Source organism: Megalops cyprinoides, chromosome 4 (genome assembly GCF_013368585.1).
Source record: "Megalops cyprinoides isolate fMegCyp1 chromosome 4, fMegCyp1.pri, whole genome shotgun sequence".
In the NCBI taxonomy this organism is placed as follows: Eukaryota; Metazoa; Chordata; class Actinopteri; order Elopiformes; family Megalopidae; genus Megalops; species Megalops cyprinoides.
The window spans coordinates 7,367,816-7,381,558 of record NC_050586.1 but is presented as its reverse complement, the minus strand read 5'-3'; the positions used below and the strand labels follow the sequence as shown (position 1 = coordinate 7,381,558).

At 47.1% G+C, this 13,743-nt stretch overlaps 2 protein-coding genes and 3 non-coding genes across 6 annotated transcripts in view; all 5 read left to right on the top strand.

Annotated features, from left to right (window-relative positions):
- The window catches only part of pxnb (paxillin b), a 39,322-nt gene extending 35,637 nt beyond the window's left edge, over positions 1–3,685 (top strand). For both annotated transcript variants that reach the window (XM_036526739.1, XM_036526738.1), the window contains exons 7-11: positions 25–189; positions 569–742; positions 1,955–2,036; positions 2,211–2,359; positions 3,372–3,685. In XM_036526739.1, coding sequence (XP_036382632.1) covers positions 25–189; positions 569–742; positions 1,955–2,036; positions 2,211–2,359; positions 3,372–3,638 — 837 coding nt within the window. In that variant the 3' untranslated portion in view covers positions 3,639–3,685. The remainder of the gene's footprint in view (positions 1–24; positions 190–568; positions 743–1,954; positions 2,037–2,210; positions 2,360–3,371) is intronic.
- Positions 3,686–9,207: 5,522 nt separating this feature from the next.
- rplp0 (ribosomal protein, large, P0) lies at positions 9,208–13,695 on the top strand. The gene is made up of 8 exons (XM_036526470.1): positions 9,208–9,243; positions 9,829–9,936; positions 10,244–10,419; positions 11,072–11,159; positions 11,531–11,677; positions 11,922–12,107; positions 12,722–12,862; positions 13,492–13,695. Exons 2-8 carry the CDS (start codon positions 9,883–9,885, stop codon positions 13,645–13,647), a joined length of 948 nt encoding a protein of 315 aa, XP_036382363.1. The 5' UTR covers positions 9,208–9,243; positions 9,829–9,882; the 3' UTR covers positions 13,648–13,695.
- LOC118777300 lies at positions 10,863–10,990 on the top strand. Its single transcript, XR_005004946.1, has one exon. It is a non-coding gene; the product is annotated as a small nucleolar RNA SNORA63 (small nucleolar RNA).
- On the top strand, positions 12,519–12,646 carry LOC118777299. The gene has a single exon (XR_005004945.1). It is a non-coding gene; the product is annotated as a small nucleolar RNA SNORA63 (small nucleolar RNA).
- Positions 13,060–13,187, top strand: LOC118777301. Its single transcript, XR_005004947.1, has one exon. It is a non-coding gene; the product is annotated as a small nucleolar RNA SNORA63 (small nucleolar RNA).
- Positions 13,696–13,743: the final 48 nt, after the last annotated feature.

Below are 13,743 nucleotides of genomic sequence, written 5' to 3'. Positions count from 1 at the left end.
CCTTCCTCCCCCCTCCCTCCGCAGATAATGGCCCAGGGGAAGGGCGGGGGATCGCCCACAGGCCCTCGCAAACAAGTCAACAAGCTGGACAACATGCTGGGCAGCCTGCAGTCGGACCTGAACCGGCTGGGGGTGCAGACGGTGGCTAAGGGCGTGTGCGGGGCCTGCAACAAGCCCATTGCTGGCCAGGTGAGGCACGGTCTCCCCGACAGCGCCAGACGCGCTCCTGTTCATAGTGTGTCTCTCTTTAACGGGGCACCAGGGCTGGCAGTGGTGAGCGTGCGGGTGGATCAAAGCATCTGAACTGACTGTAGGTGAAAGGAAAAACTTCCAATAAGTTAAGTGCAAAGATAAGAACATTGACAATTTTATAAATGTGAATATGAGGTCAGGATGTTGTCACTTCAGTTAACTTGAGGTAAATCTCAGGGAGGAAATCTATTACAGATGTGTATTGCTGTAAGCAAGGATCAAAAAACTTTAATGGGCAAACCCTACCTTTACCCGGGGGGGGGGTGTTTGAGCGTCCCGTCACCTCCCGGCGTCTCTCTGCTGCCCCCACCCCCAGGTGGTGACGGCCATGGGCCGCACGTGGCACCCCGAGCATTTCGTCTGCACTCACTGCCAGGAGGAGATCGGCTCTCGCAACTTCTTCGAGCGTGACGGGCAGCCCTACTGCGAGAAGGACTACCACAACCTGTTCTCCCCACGCTGCTACTACTGCAACGGCCCCATTCTGGATGTGAGTGCCGAGACCTCAGTGCTCACACACACACACACACACACACACACCTATATACACAACACTCAATCCTACCCACAGCACTCACTTTTACATATATGCACACACGCACACACACATACACAATGCTCAGTCCAACCCACAAAACTCACTCCTGCATATACGCACACAGACAGACAGACTTGGTATTCAGTTGTCCCTCCAGACACGACACACCACACACACGCACGCACCCACGCACAGACACATGCACAGACAGACAAACAGACAGACCTGATATTTATTTCCCTCTCTCTCACACACACACACACACACACACACACACACCCACCCATATACACAGACACGTACACCACACTCAGTCCTACCCACAGCACTCACTTCTGCATACGCACTCACGCACACACGTGCGCGCGCACGCGTTACACAGGGACACTTGCTGTCACATTCTCCCAGTTAAATACTCAGACATGCTCACATAGATGACCCACTTCTGCACAGCTCCAGGCTAACTCTGTGGTAGAGGAGGGATATGCAGGCTGGACACTGGCCCCTGGGTGGGTCTGCTTAATCACTGCTGTCTCTCTCTCTCTCTCTCTCTCGCTCTCTTTTGCTCTCTGTCTCTCTCGCTCTCTGTCTCTCTCTCTTTCTGTAGCACTGACTCAAACTGACAGCAACAGATTCTAACGTTTCGCAGCTTATCTCAGTGGGGATGTGCTGATTTTAATAATGCTGAAGGTTTAGTGCTGATAAGGTCCCAGTTAGCCACTGCTTCTCTCCACATCTGACTATAATCTCATCAATAGTATAGTGTAACTGCTCTGGAATCTTGTCAAGTCTGGAAAACATGAGCTAATCTCAACATTCCGGCACCTCCTCCCATGTCCTCCCTGCTCTTGTGCTGCCCTCTGCTGGCCGATGTGTTCATTGACTTGACAGTGTATCAGCAGTGTAGCACAGTGGTAAGGAGAAGGACTCCTAACCGAAAGGGCGGCCGTTTGGTTCCCTGCTGGGGCATTGCTGTTGTACCCTTGGGCACGGTACTTAACTCACAACCGTCTCAGTAAATATCCAGGGTAAAATGTAAAAAACTGTAACCTATGTAAGTCGTTCTGGATTGCTAAATGCCAGTAACATAATGTAATGTAATGCACCAAAGGTTATATGCTAAGCTCTGCGCTAACGTGGGTCTTTGTGTCTCTCTGGTTGCAGAAAGTGGTGACGGCACTGGACAGGACTTGGCACCCAGAGCATTTTTTCTGTGCTCAGTGCGGAGCCTTCTTTGGCCCAGAAGGTAAATGACCCCCCCCCCCCCCCCCAAAGGAGAGCTCCTGTGTTCGCATCACTGGTTAAAACAGACACATGACCTGCACAGCATAGAGAATACGGGTACATGTGATTGCATTCCAGTTAGTTCAATCATTCAAGGGAGAACCTGTCTCTCCCGTCTCACTGCTGCCCCCTGCAGGCTTCCATGAGAAGGACGGGAAGGCGTACTGCCGGAAGGACTACTTTGACATGTTTGCGCCCAAGTGCGGAGGCTGCGCTCGCGCCATCCTGGAGAACTATATCTCTGCGCTCAACTGCCTCTGGCACCCCGAGTGCTTCGTCTGCAGGGTGAGTGTGACCCGGGGTTTGAGTGTGACGTCAATTCCTGCTTCTGCTGGTGGCTGTTTCTGACATTCTCCCTCCTCTGTGTGTGTGTGTGTGTGTGTGTGTGTGTGTGTGTGTGTGTGTATCCGTGTGTGTATCCGTGTGTGTCCATATCTGCATGCATGCCTGTGTGTGTGTTCGTCTGCATGCGTATGTGCCTGTGTGTACATACATGTACGTGTGTGTGTGTGTGTGTGTGTCTGTGTGTGCATGCATGTATATATGTGTGTCTGTGCATGTCTGTGTATTTGTGCGTGTGTCTGTGTGTGTGTGCGTGTCCGTGTGTGCATGTCTGTGTGTTTGTGCGTGTGTCTGTGTGTTTGTGTGTGTCCGTGTGTGCATGTCCGTGTATTTGTGCGTGTCCTTGTGTGCGTGTGTCTGTGTGTGTGTGCGTGTCCGTGTGTGCGTATCTGTGTATTTGTGCGCGTGTCTGTGTGTTTGTGCGTGTCCGTGTGTGCGTATCTGTGCGCGTGTCTGTGTATTTGTGCGTGTCCGTGTGTGCGTATCTGTGTATTTGTGCGCGTGTCTGTGTGTTTGTGCGTGTCCGTGTGTGCGTATCTGTGCGCGTGTCTGTGTGTGTGTGCGTGTCCGTGTGTGCGTATCTGTGCGCGTGTCTGTGTGTGTGTGCGTGTCCGTGTGTGCGTATCTGTGTATTTGTGCGCGTGTCTGTGTGTGTGTGCATGTCCGTGTGTGCGTATCTGTGCGCGTGTCTGTGTGTTTGTGCGTGTCCGTGTGTGCGTATCTGTGCGCGTGTCTGTGTGTGTGTGCGTGTCCGTGTGTGCGTATCTGTGTATTTGTGCGCGTGTCTGTGTGTGTGTGTGTGTCCGTGTGTGCGTATCTGTGTATTTGTGCGCGTGTCTGTGTATCTGTGCGCGTGTCTGTGTGTTTGTGCGTGTCCGTGTGTGCGTATCTGTGTATCTGTGCGCGTGTCTGTGTGTTTGTGCGTGTCCGTGTGTGTTCGTCTGCGCTTGTGCAGGAATGTTTCACCCCGTTCGTGAACGGCAGCTTCTTCGAGCACGACGGGCAGCCCTACTGCGAGGTGCACTACCACGAGCGGCGCGGCTCGCTCTGCTCCGGCTGCCAGAAGCCCATCACCGGCCGCTGCATCACCGCCATGGCCAAGAAGTTCCACCCCGAGCACTTCGTCTGCGCCTTCTGCCTCAAGCAGCTCAACAAGGGCACCTTCAAGGAGCAGAACGACAAGCCCTACTGCCAGAGCTGCTTCGTCAAGCTCTTCAGCTAGGGGCGGAGAGCGCCCACGTGTATGTGTGTTTGTGTGTGTGTGTGTGTGTGTGTGTGTGTGTGTGTGTGTGTGTGTGTGTGTGTGTGTGTGGACCTTCATGGGCAGAGGAACAGAATCACTGCTTCGTTCTGTCAGGGTGAGGAGGGCTGTGTGTGTGTGTGTGTGTGTGTGTGTGTGCGCGTGTGCGTGCGTCCGTCTCTGTCTGTGTCTGTACGGTAGTGTCACTTCTCAGATCTGCCACAAGAGAGGTGTCTGTGCCCCATGTGTGTGATGGCGTGGGGCTCCAGGTGCAGGTGGGGTTTGCTGTATTTTGGGATGTTCAGAAAGAGCAGGAATTAAGAATGCCAAATGGTAAGGCTGTGTTGCGCTTGTCGAGGAAGTGTTAAGAATTGTAGATACACAAGAGAATATTCTGGAGGAAAGTTGGAGGTCGCTGCTCACTGGTTGAGTGTGTGTTTTGGTAACCCTTTAGAATCATGTATTAAGAGCTTGGCTCTGTTGACCTGTATGAACGATGTTATTTTTTGGTTTATGTTTTTTTTTTTTAATCATGTGAAGCCTCATCCCTTTAGTCACATGACCATTGTAATGCAGTTCACCACCAGCATTTAGACAAAGGTGGCTTTGAGAGATCGGTGTTGGTTTTTTTTGGGGTCTCGGTAAATCTTCATATGAAGACGAAATGATATTTATCTAATGTGATTATTTTAGCACGGACTTGGAACAGGTCAGGGATCAGTAATCAGATGTATTTTTGTACTTGGGAAGCACACAGAGGTGTCACCAGTGTGGCTGTCTTCTTGTGCATGCATGCGTGCATGCACACACGCGCATACACTCACACACACATACACACGCGAACACAAACACTCACGCAAACCGAGCAGGAGCTGCCCAACAGTACAACCCGATTGTTTTGCACATACACAGAACCAGTTTCTCTGTGTAACAGAAAGCACAAAGTGGTATGCACTCTAGCTTAACCCTTTCTGTCTTTCTGTCTTCCTCTCTGAACAATAGAAACAGCATTTTACAGATACATAGGGTCAACACAACAGTGTGATATTTTTGTAAACTTTTCCTATGGAATTTTTCCACATTTATGGAAGGCTTGGATTTAAGCAGAAAAAAAACAAGTATATTCAAAGGAACATTTACCATATCTTAATTTTTTATCAAACCTAGTCCTTTTAGAAGTGTCTGTCATACAGTAACACGCAGATATAATTTTGTACATAGAGGTAAATGACATACAGGACTACTGCTATTTTACTGTGTGCTTGTATTTGGAGAAGTGCTATTAACTCTTTTTTTTAGAATCAGTGTTAAGATGGCAAGCAGCCTGCAACACAAGGGCTTTTTGTGTCTGAAGCTGATTACTCTACCCTTTCGGCACCATGGGAGTGACATTCCACCACCGCCAAACTCTGCGCTTGTCTCAATAACATGAGAGTGCGGTTTCAGAATGGTGCTGTGGTGCTCAAGTCAAAATGTGAACATTATTCTCTTTTTATTTTTGTCTAAAAGAGGAGGGGGGGTCATATTATCTTGCGAGAAGTCCCCTCTCAAAGCAAGCTCTCTCAGCTTTTATGTTGTCAGCAGCAACATGTTTAGTAAAATTGTCGGTCATAAATTACTAGTCTTTCCTATGCATTAACCCTTACTTCTCAAGTTTGTGGCGCTGTATTTCCTGAATTTTAGCACAGAAACCTTAAAGAAAATCTTAAAAATGCTTAGCGTTTGGTTCTGATGCATATATATATATAAACATAGACAAGTGCACACACACACATACATGCACACAATGCATATGAGTGTATTTTATATCTAAGGAGAACCACTCTAGTTAATTCACATAAGCTAGTGTGAATTGGAACCTCAGTTGTATCTTCTGGAAAGACCTGTTGCCATGAAGATGCTTGTGGCATCACTGTACAATGTTTCTCCAGAGATGTTCTGTCTGTGCGCTCGTGAGTGAATAGAATGTCTTTGGATTATCTGCCCCGGTGTCTCCTTGGCAACACAAGGCAATACTGGAGCAATCTCAAACCTGCTGTTACTACTATGCATTTTTTAATGTGTTTTTTTTTTTCATTTGTGTTGTAATGTTTCCTTTTTGGTATGTTTGCCAACCATGATATGTGTCTCTTGTGCAAGTCTTAAGGTTTTAAGTTTAAATTTGAGCTTTCGATGGGGAGAGTTTTTTGCCATGATCCTTTTGTTTTAAATATAGGGACAGGATGGGGTGTTAATATTTGTGAGTTGGATATCTTTTTAAAGTAAATATGGACATGGTTGCACGCAAAGATGTCAGAGTAGCACTAATATTGATGACGTCAGCTCCGAAAATACATTGATACAGTTGCATATTCAGATACATACAGTATACATGTACAGAGAAGTGTCATCAATCTAATTTGAGCCACATAAACACAAATATACCTTTACATAAATACTCATAAAGGCCTGCAAACAGATGCACAGTGGGCAGGACCGATTGTGTCTGCACTGCTGAGGGCAAAAAAGTTTCTAAATCATGTTGAGTCCATGTGCTGTACTCTCCACAGTCTGAGTTACAGAAAATTAACATCTAAAAAGGAAATGTGATCTCTGCGCAAAGGAATTTGAATGCGTAAATTTGAGCCTAAACATTTATTCATTTCAATTTTCTATTTTATTGGGGATTTTAATATTTGCATATCTTTGACATTGTTTTTTGTTGTTTTTATTACAAGTTATTCCCTCAATGAAATAACCAGTTAGGGTCATTTGATTTCATGGTTTTCAAACAAAACCGGGAATTAAAAAAAAAAAAAGCCTTTGGAAAATATATTGCTGTAAATAAAGCCCTTTGTATTGTATTTTCATTCATTTATTTTCAAAGTGAAAATCAGTGCTTGTGCCAAAATTTCAATGCAATGTCTTTAACACTGTGTGCAGTTTTCTGGTGGGGGTTTCCCCACTGCCTACTACAAGCGGATTGGTGCAGCCATTATGATGTGATTGGTAGACAGTGGTAGCCCCACCCCTTCTCCTGGAGTTTTTTTTTTTTTTAACTGGTTCTCCGGTGTCCACTGGAAGAGCGTGGAAAGTTTGTCACTGTAAGGTAGGAAACGGCGCTTGTCCTGAAAAAATCTTGTCCTCCCACTTTTGATTTGTTCTCGGTCTGTCTCCCGTGAACTGCAGTCGATATTTCTCAGATGATCCTGCGGGATCGCTGCAGATCTTCTGTTCGTGCATCATGCAGAGGGACCCACACGACCGGTCAGTCCTCACTCCAGAGTGTTATATATGAAACCTCAGGGGGACAAATGCGAACAAATGTGAAAGCAGTAGGTTTGGTGTTTGTCCTTCCACATGCGGTAGGAAGAGCACTGTGGTTTTAAAGTTTGCAAGAAGGTGGCCTTAGGAGGACTAGACAGGTCCACGGTTATGAGTGGCCGAGGACAAACGCACACACCAGCATCTGTACCCTGCTGTCTCAGTCACACGTGAGCTGTTGTACACTGGTTGGTTTTTTGAGGGTTTTTTTTTTTAAATACTCCTATGCTGTAGAGGCCTTATTGCTTAAGTCTATGAAACTACTTCTTTAGGGTCTTGATTGCCAGCTCTCTATTTTATTTTAATCTGAACTTCCCTGAACTTTGTGGATTTTAATAAAGCCTTGTCATTTAATCAGTGTTTACATCTTAAATCATATCAGATTATCTCCTCATTTAACCAAAGGGAACTACAAATTACCTTTTTTTTTGTTTTGTTTCACTGCTTGTGATTTGTCCTTTAATTTTCATTATTTTCTCCTCTCTACAGAGCAAATGTAACAGCCTTAATTTTTTTGGTCTGAATCTTGATTGCTGATCCATTTCAATTCATGTGATTACGCCAATTAAAAAATCCCTTTTTGGTAATGTCTGTGCAGTGTGTATTTTTTTTTTAACAGAATTGATCATATGAACTCCTGGACAACTGAAGCAGAATAGGGGGCACAATCAGAGTTAATTCCATTTCAATTCAGGGAGTGAATTGAAATTGAATTTGAATTCAGTGAAATTGGGCAATTTGGGCAAAGTAGGTATTTGGGTCTGTGTGACACTTTACAACCTCAGCACTGGTAAACCGTGGCAGAGGTGAACAGAAAGGCAGGACCTTGCAGATGATCCAAGACTGTCCCAGGCCATTTAGAGCAGGAACCCACTAAAACAACAGGACACACTCACAAAAATGAGGTGATGGTAAGGTCCAGTGCTTTTTGCAATTCACAGGCAGACAACTGAGGACAAATGAGAGTAATAAATATTCTGTATTTTCCAAACACATAAAATGCCTTGAATTATGATTCTGTTCTTCATACCATATTCTCCTGGGCCAACTTGGTGGAACTTGATCTTGGGACAGACAGTAAGCATAAGATCCAATCTTAAAATCATTAAAAGAAGTAAACCTGAGCCAAATAAGACAGACAAGCATAATAAAGTGCTCTGCTGAAAATGACCAATGAAAGCGATGCATCTTCCCTAATCTGAACTGTCAGTAAACGTGCCCTGGAGATGGGAGTCAGTAAAACTATTTCTCACTAACCTGCCTCTGTAAAACTTTTATCTGTAATTACATCTTTACAGAACCTTATTAAATGCATACAACCCTTAGGGAAAGTATAAAGCTAGACTTACCAATCACATACTATATATACTGTGCCATTAAACGCCTATAACTAATCCAGAACGTAGGTGCATAACTTGTCTGCAACCTCCCTACACAAAGTAGAGTCATACACCTCCTCACCTCATTTCACAGGCTTCCTGTTATTGCTCACATCAAGTTCAATACCTTGGTGCTGGCATACAGGACAGCAAATGGAATAACTCCCTCATACCTACAGTCAGTCTTCAAACTGTATGTACCGCCCAGATCACTACATTTTGCAACCATGGGGCAAACATAACGCGGTCGCTCCTCTCAGACACAATCCCTCTCTGTACTGGTCCCTCAGTGTTGGCATGAACTTCCCGCAGGGGTCAGGACAGCAGAATCACTGGCCATTTTCCGACACAGACCCATCTCTTCAGACTGCATCTCAGTTCTACTTCAATCCCCACCCCCTTGCAGCTGCTACTTATATTCCTTGCTGTTTATTTTATGTGTAGTGACAGGATGTCTTTTGGATTCTGTGATCTAGTGACTGTGATGTATGGTGGTGTACCTGGCTTCCCTTGCCTGGTCAGGCTGCACTTGTGATAGGGCTTGATTGGTGTTATGCTCACACTGACTGGTTTGGGAGTGCTGTTAGCCTGCTCTGAAACCGTTGCTATTTCAACATGAATGGGTAAATTACTGTTTTTGTGCTGGAAGTCGCTCTGCTTAAGCGCGTCTACTAAATGAATGTAATGTAATGTAATTAATAGTATGCAAATCTGAACGTGAGATTTACTCTTACAAAAAAGGTTGAGAGAGCCGAAAAATGATTGACACAGGTAGGATCCAATGATTACTCGACCGCCCCTTTCATTCCCCGCGTTGTGATTGGCCGAGTTACCGGAATGCCGCGGTATAAGTAGTTCGCTCCTCCGCAAGCATTTCCTCTTTCTTTCACGAGCCCTATCGTGAGGTAGGGTGCCTTTACTGTTCTTTGAAAAAGCCTGAATATTTAGTTTTGTTGGAATAAATACACTGCTGTACAATATAGCTGCTGAGCAGACGGTTGTTGTAACTGAAGCGTTGTATTTGTTGCGATAATAAAGGTCGAAGTGTGCGGGGTTTCTGGTGTTAAGGATTGCGGCCTGTTAATGCGCCATGCCGCCGAGGCCCACACGAGTCGCTCATGCTACTTGCTAGTTAGCTGATCGCTAGCGCTAGCGAGATCCCCTGAAAAACGCATGACTCCGTAACAGCTTGTGTAGTCGGTAGTTGTGTTACACTTTGAAGGTTTTATTTACGCAAGTGTTGCCGTCCCGGCCTTGGTGATGGGCTAGCGGTTAGCAAAGTTAGTCAGATAACTAGTGTACGGTGGTGTGTACTGTTCGTTAGCTGGCTAACTACTGTGTTTTGGATATGGCGTAATCTGGCTAACATGGCTTGCTAAAGTCGTGGATAGACTAGCCCAGCAATAGCCGGTACGTCTAACTTGTGGCTACCCATGTATTCGAGGTTACCTTTTCAGACCCTAACTTTGCGCATCTCTTCCCCCATCCAGTTACCACCTTGTCTTTAAACCAGCTGTGTAGCGATCCTTGGAAGCACTGCAAAGATGCCCAGGGAAGACAGGGCCACGTGGAAGTCCAACTATTTTATGAAAATCATCGTAAGTAGCTCGTTTCAAGCATCGTGTGCGTACCAAGCGAAACTAAAACGCAAAGCAGTTACTGGAAGCTGTCTGGTTATACATAGCATTGTAGTGCGTGTACAACGCTGTGTTTTGGAATTGGGAAAGTTGTAAAGCACATGAATGTATGCATGATCTCCGACATGTAATATTTTCTGTACATGTAATATAAGTCGCACATCCAGAGGTATTTATTTCAGTGGTATTTCATAAATGAATGGAACCAAAGACCGATATTAATACAGAATGCTGAAAATACCCTAATCTTTCCTCCTCTTCCCCATAGCAACTCCTGGATGACTACCCCAAATGCTTCATCGTCGGGGCCGACAATGTGGGCTCCAAGCAGATGCAGACCATCCGTCTGTCCCTGCGCGGGAAGGCTGTGGTGCTGATGGGCAAGAACACCATGATGCGCAAGGCCATCCGAGGTCACCTGGAGAACAACCCAGCCCTGGAGAAGTGAGTGTCCGTGTCCACCAGGGATACAGGGGGAGGGTCTGCCCACCTTATTTCAGGTTTACTTAAGTGATCAATCTACTGCACTAACGTAATTAAATATGCAAATATGAACGTGACGTTTACTAGGGAACTTAGCAAAGTGGTGAAGAGCAGGACTTGTAACTGAAAGGTTGCCGGTTCAGTTCCACGCTGGGGCACTGCTGCTCTACCCCTGTGCAAGGTACTTAACCCACAAGTAAATATCCACCTGTATAAATGGATAAAACTTTAACCTGTGTAGTTAGTTCTGGATAAGAGCGTCTGCTAAATGCCTGTAATGTAGTGCAAAGTAAAGGAAAGGCTGAGCTACTCTTGACCCTGTTTGGCAGTGTTCAGGTCTCATTCTGTCATACGGCTGAACCTTGCTTCTGTTGACAGGCAGGAAAAAGCGGTAGCGTTCTCTCGTGCAGGTTAAGTTACAGAGCAGCTGCTCGGTGCTGCGCTGTCGTTCCCCCTGCAAACATCAACCTGTTTCCTACTATCCCTGTCCGTCCGCACCCCACGACTGGCAGGGACGCTTGGTCTCAGACAACTTGCAGTAGCCAAACTGTTCCAGTGACCACCTGAACAGGGTCTTTCACAGATGGTAATGGCTGTTGTATCCTGTTTTCAGGCTGCTGCCCCACATCCGCGGGAACGTGGGCTTCGTCTTCACCAAGGAGGACCTGACTGAAGTCAGGGACATGCTGCTGGCCAACAAGGTGAGCTTTAGTGGCGGCACAGCTGGCCACGCCCCTTTGTTCACATGCTGAAATTCAGAATCACTGGCTGTGTTACCGTCACACTAGCTGCCCATGAAGAATGCAAATGCCAGTGTGTTTAAATATCAACCATGCATCTGGCCTTGAGTTGTAGTCATCAAATTAATCTGTTACAGCCATTGCCATGCGCTCAACCGCACTTGATTTTCACTCCCTTAAGGTAAATCAGATAGGACTTCTGGAGACATAGCCAGTGAAGCTCTCCTCTCTCTGCTTCACTCAGAAGAGGAATGTGTATGTTTGTTCATATCTGATGACAAAGTGTGGACCTAACATTTGTTCACCCCCTCTGACCCACCTTTGCCCCCTAGGTGCCAGCTGCTGCCCGTGCTGGTGCCATCGCCCCCTGCGATGTCACTGTGCCAGCCCAGAACACTGGTCTTGGTCCTGAGAAGACCTCTTTCTTCCAGGCCTTGGGCATCACCACCAAGATCTCCAGAGGAACCATTGAAATCTTGGTGAGATATTAATGCAGGCTAATGACGGCTGGTTTTAAGAGGGCCATTCTCTATTGCCTGCAACCTGGAACATACCAATTATTTGAGGCTGTGGATTCAGTGTGTTAAGTTCATTTTGTCTAAGCCCACTGCCTGAATCATTGGTGAAAAATTGCTGATGTCGATGTACGTTTGAAGCCTCTGCGGATGTAAGTGCTTGGCAAACGCATTGGACTGACTGTGCTTTTCCGTTTCCTCCATCCAGAGCGACGTGCAGCTCATCAAGACCGGAGACAAGGTGGGCGCCAGCGAGGCCACCCTGCTCAACATGCTGAACATCTCGCCCTTCTCCTTCGGGCTCATCATCCAGCAGGTGTACGACAACGGCAGCGTGTACAGCCCCGAGGTGCTGGACATCACCGAGGACGCTCTGCACAAGAGGTTCCTGGAGGTGAGCCGCTCTCTCTCCGCGCCACGGCACGGCCAACAACGGGCTCGGCTGTGTGAGATGAATGTACATCTAGTGCGTTTGTTAGCACCAGTTCCCCCCAGTGTTAACATGGTCAGGAGGAGATGGAAATCTGAAATGAACATCAGACATTGAAACCATAGAGCATTTGGTTGGGTGTGCAAAGCAAATGGGCTTTTTGAAGACTGAAAACTTTCAGTCAAAACACTTTTGTACAGAACCTCATGTGCCCTGTAATATTAAAAGAAAATGAGGGAACTTAGCAGCTAAAGCTGATTGGCAAAGCAGAGTAGACATATGGGAATAATTGGGTGTAGTCAGCTGACAGGGTTGTTGGGGGGCGGGGGGGGGGGGGGGAGTTGTTTATGGGGTTCAGGGATATCGAGGGAGAAATAGCAGGTTAAGTTACAGAGCAGCTGCTTGGTGCTGCGCTGTCGTTCCCCCTGCAAACATCAACCTGTTTCCTACTATCCCTGTCTGTCTGTACCCCACGACTGACAGGGACGCTTGGTCTCAGACACAATGCACTTCTGGCTCAGCAAAGAGCCTTGCCTGGAGCCATGCCACAGCTTCATGGATAATGCCATCTTTTTCAGGGCGTGAGGAACATCGCCAGTGTGTGTCTGGAGATTGGATACCCCACTCTGGCCTCCATCCCCCACTCCATCATCAATGGCTACAAGAGGGTCCTTGCTGTTGCTGTGGAGACGGAGTACTCCTTCCCATTGGCTGACAAGGTTTGAACATCAGCCTGCTTCCCTGCTGGACCCACCCACTTTACTTCATGTGTCCTGAAGTGATCAGTCTACTTATTCTCATAACTGGGAAAGGCTGAGCTACTCTTGACCCTGTTTGGCAGTGTTCAGGTCTCATTCTGTCATACGGCTGAACCTTGCTTCTGTTGACAGGCAGGAAAAAGCGGTAGCGTTCTCTCGTGCAGGTTAAGTTACAGAGCAGCTGCTCGGTGCTGCGCTGTCGTTCCCCCTGCAAACATCAACCTGTTTCCTACTATCCCTGTCCGTCCGCACCCCACGACTGGCAGGGACGCTTGGTCCCAGACACGAACTCCCAATCCCTCTCAAATCCCAATCAAATCTGTCCTCCCAGCCATTTTAGCAAATGTGCTGCTGAGAAACATTGTGTGTGGAGGTTGCGTAGAATCCAGTTCATGACCCCTCAGAATAAGTCAATGGCTGGTTTTGTTCAAGCCACATTGTCATCAGTTTGCGCTGATCTTCAAATCTTCTTAAAGGGCTCATCCTGTTTACTCATTCCACTACTTTAGCCTATCCACTTACTTTAAAGATCCGTGCATCCGGCTTTGGATCTGGGAAACGTGTCCTAAAGTCTGCCCCTCTGTCTCCAGGTGAAGGCCTTCCTGGCTGACCCCTCCGCCTTCGCAGTGGCTGCCCCTGTGGCTGAGGCTGCCGAAACCGCTGCCGCCCCCGCTGCAGCCAAGGAGGAGGTGAAGGAGGAGTCCGAGGAGTCTGACGACGACATGGGCTTCGGACTGTTCGACTAAACTGTGTCCTCTGTTCCCTCCTCGGTCAATAAACTGTTGAAACAGAAACCACTGTGTGTGCTGTCATTTGATGTCCACCCTAACGTATCTCATAGC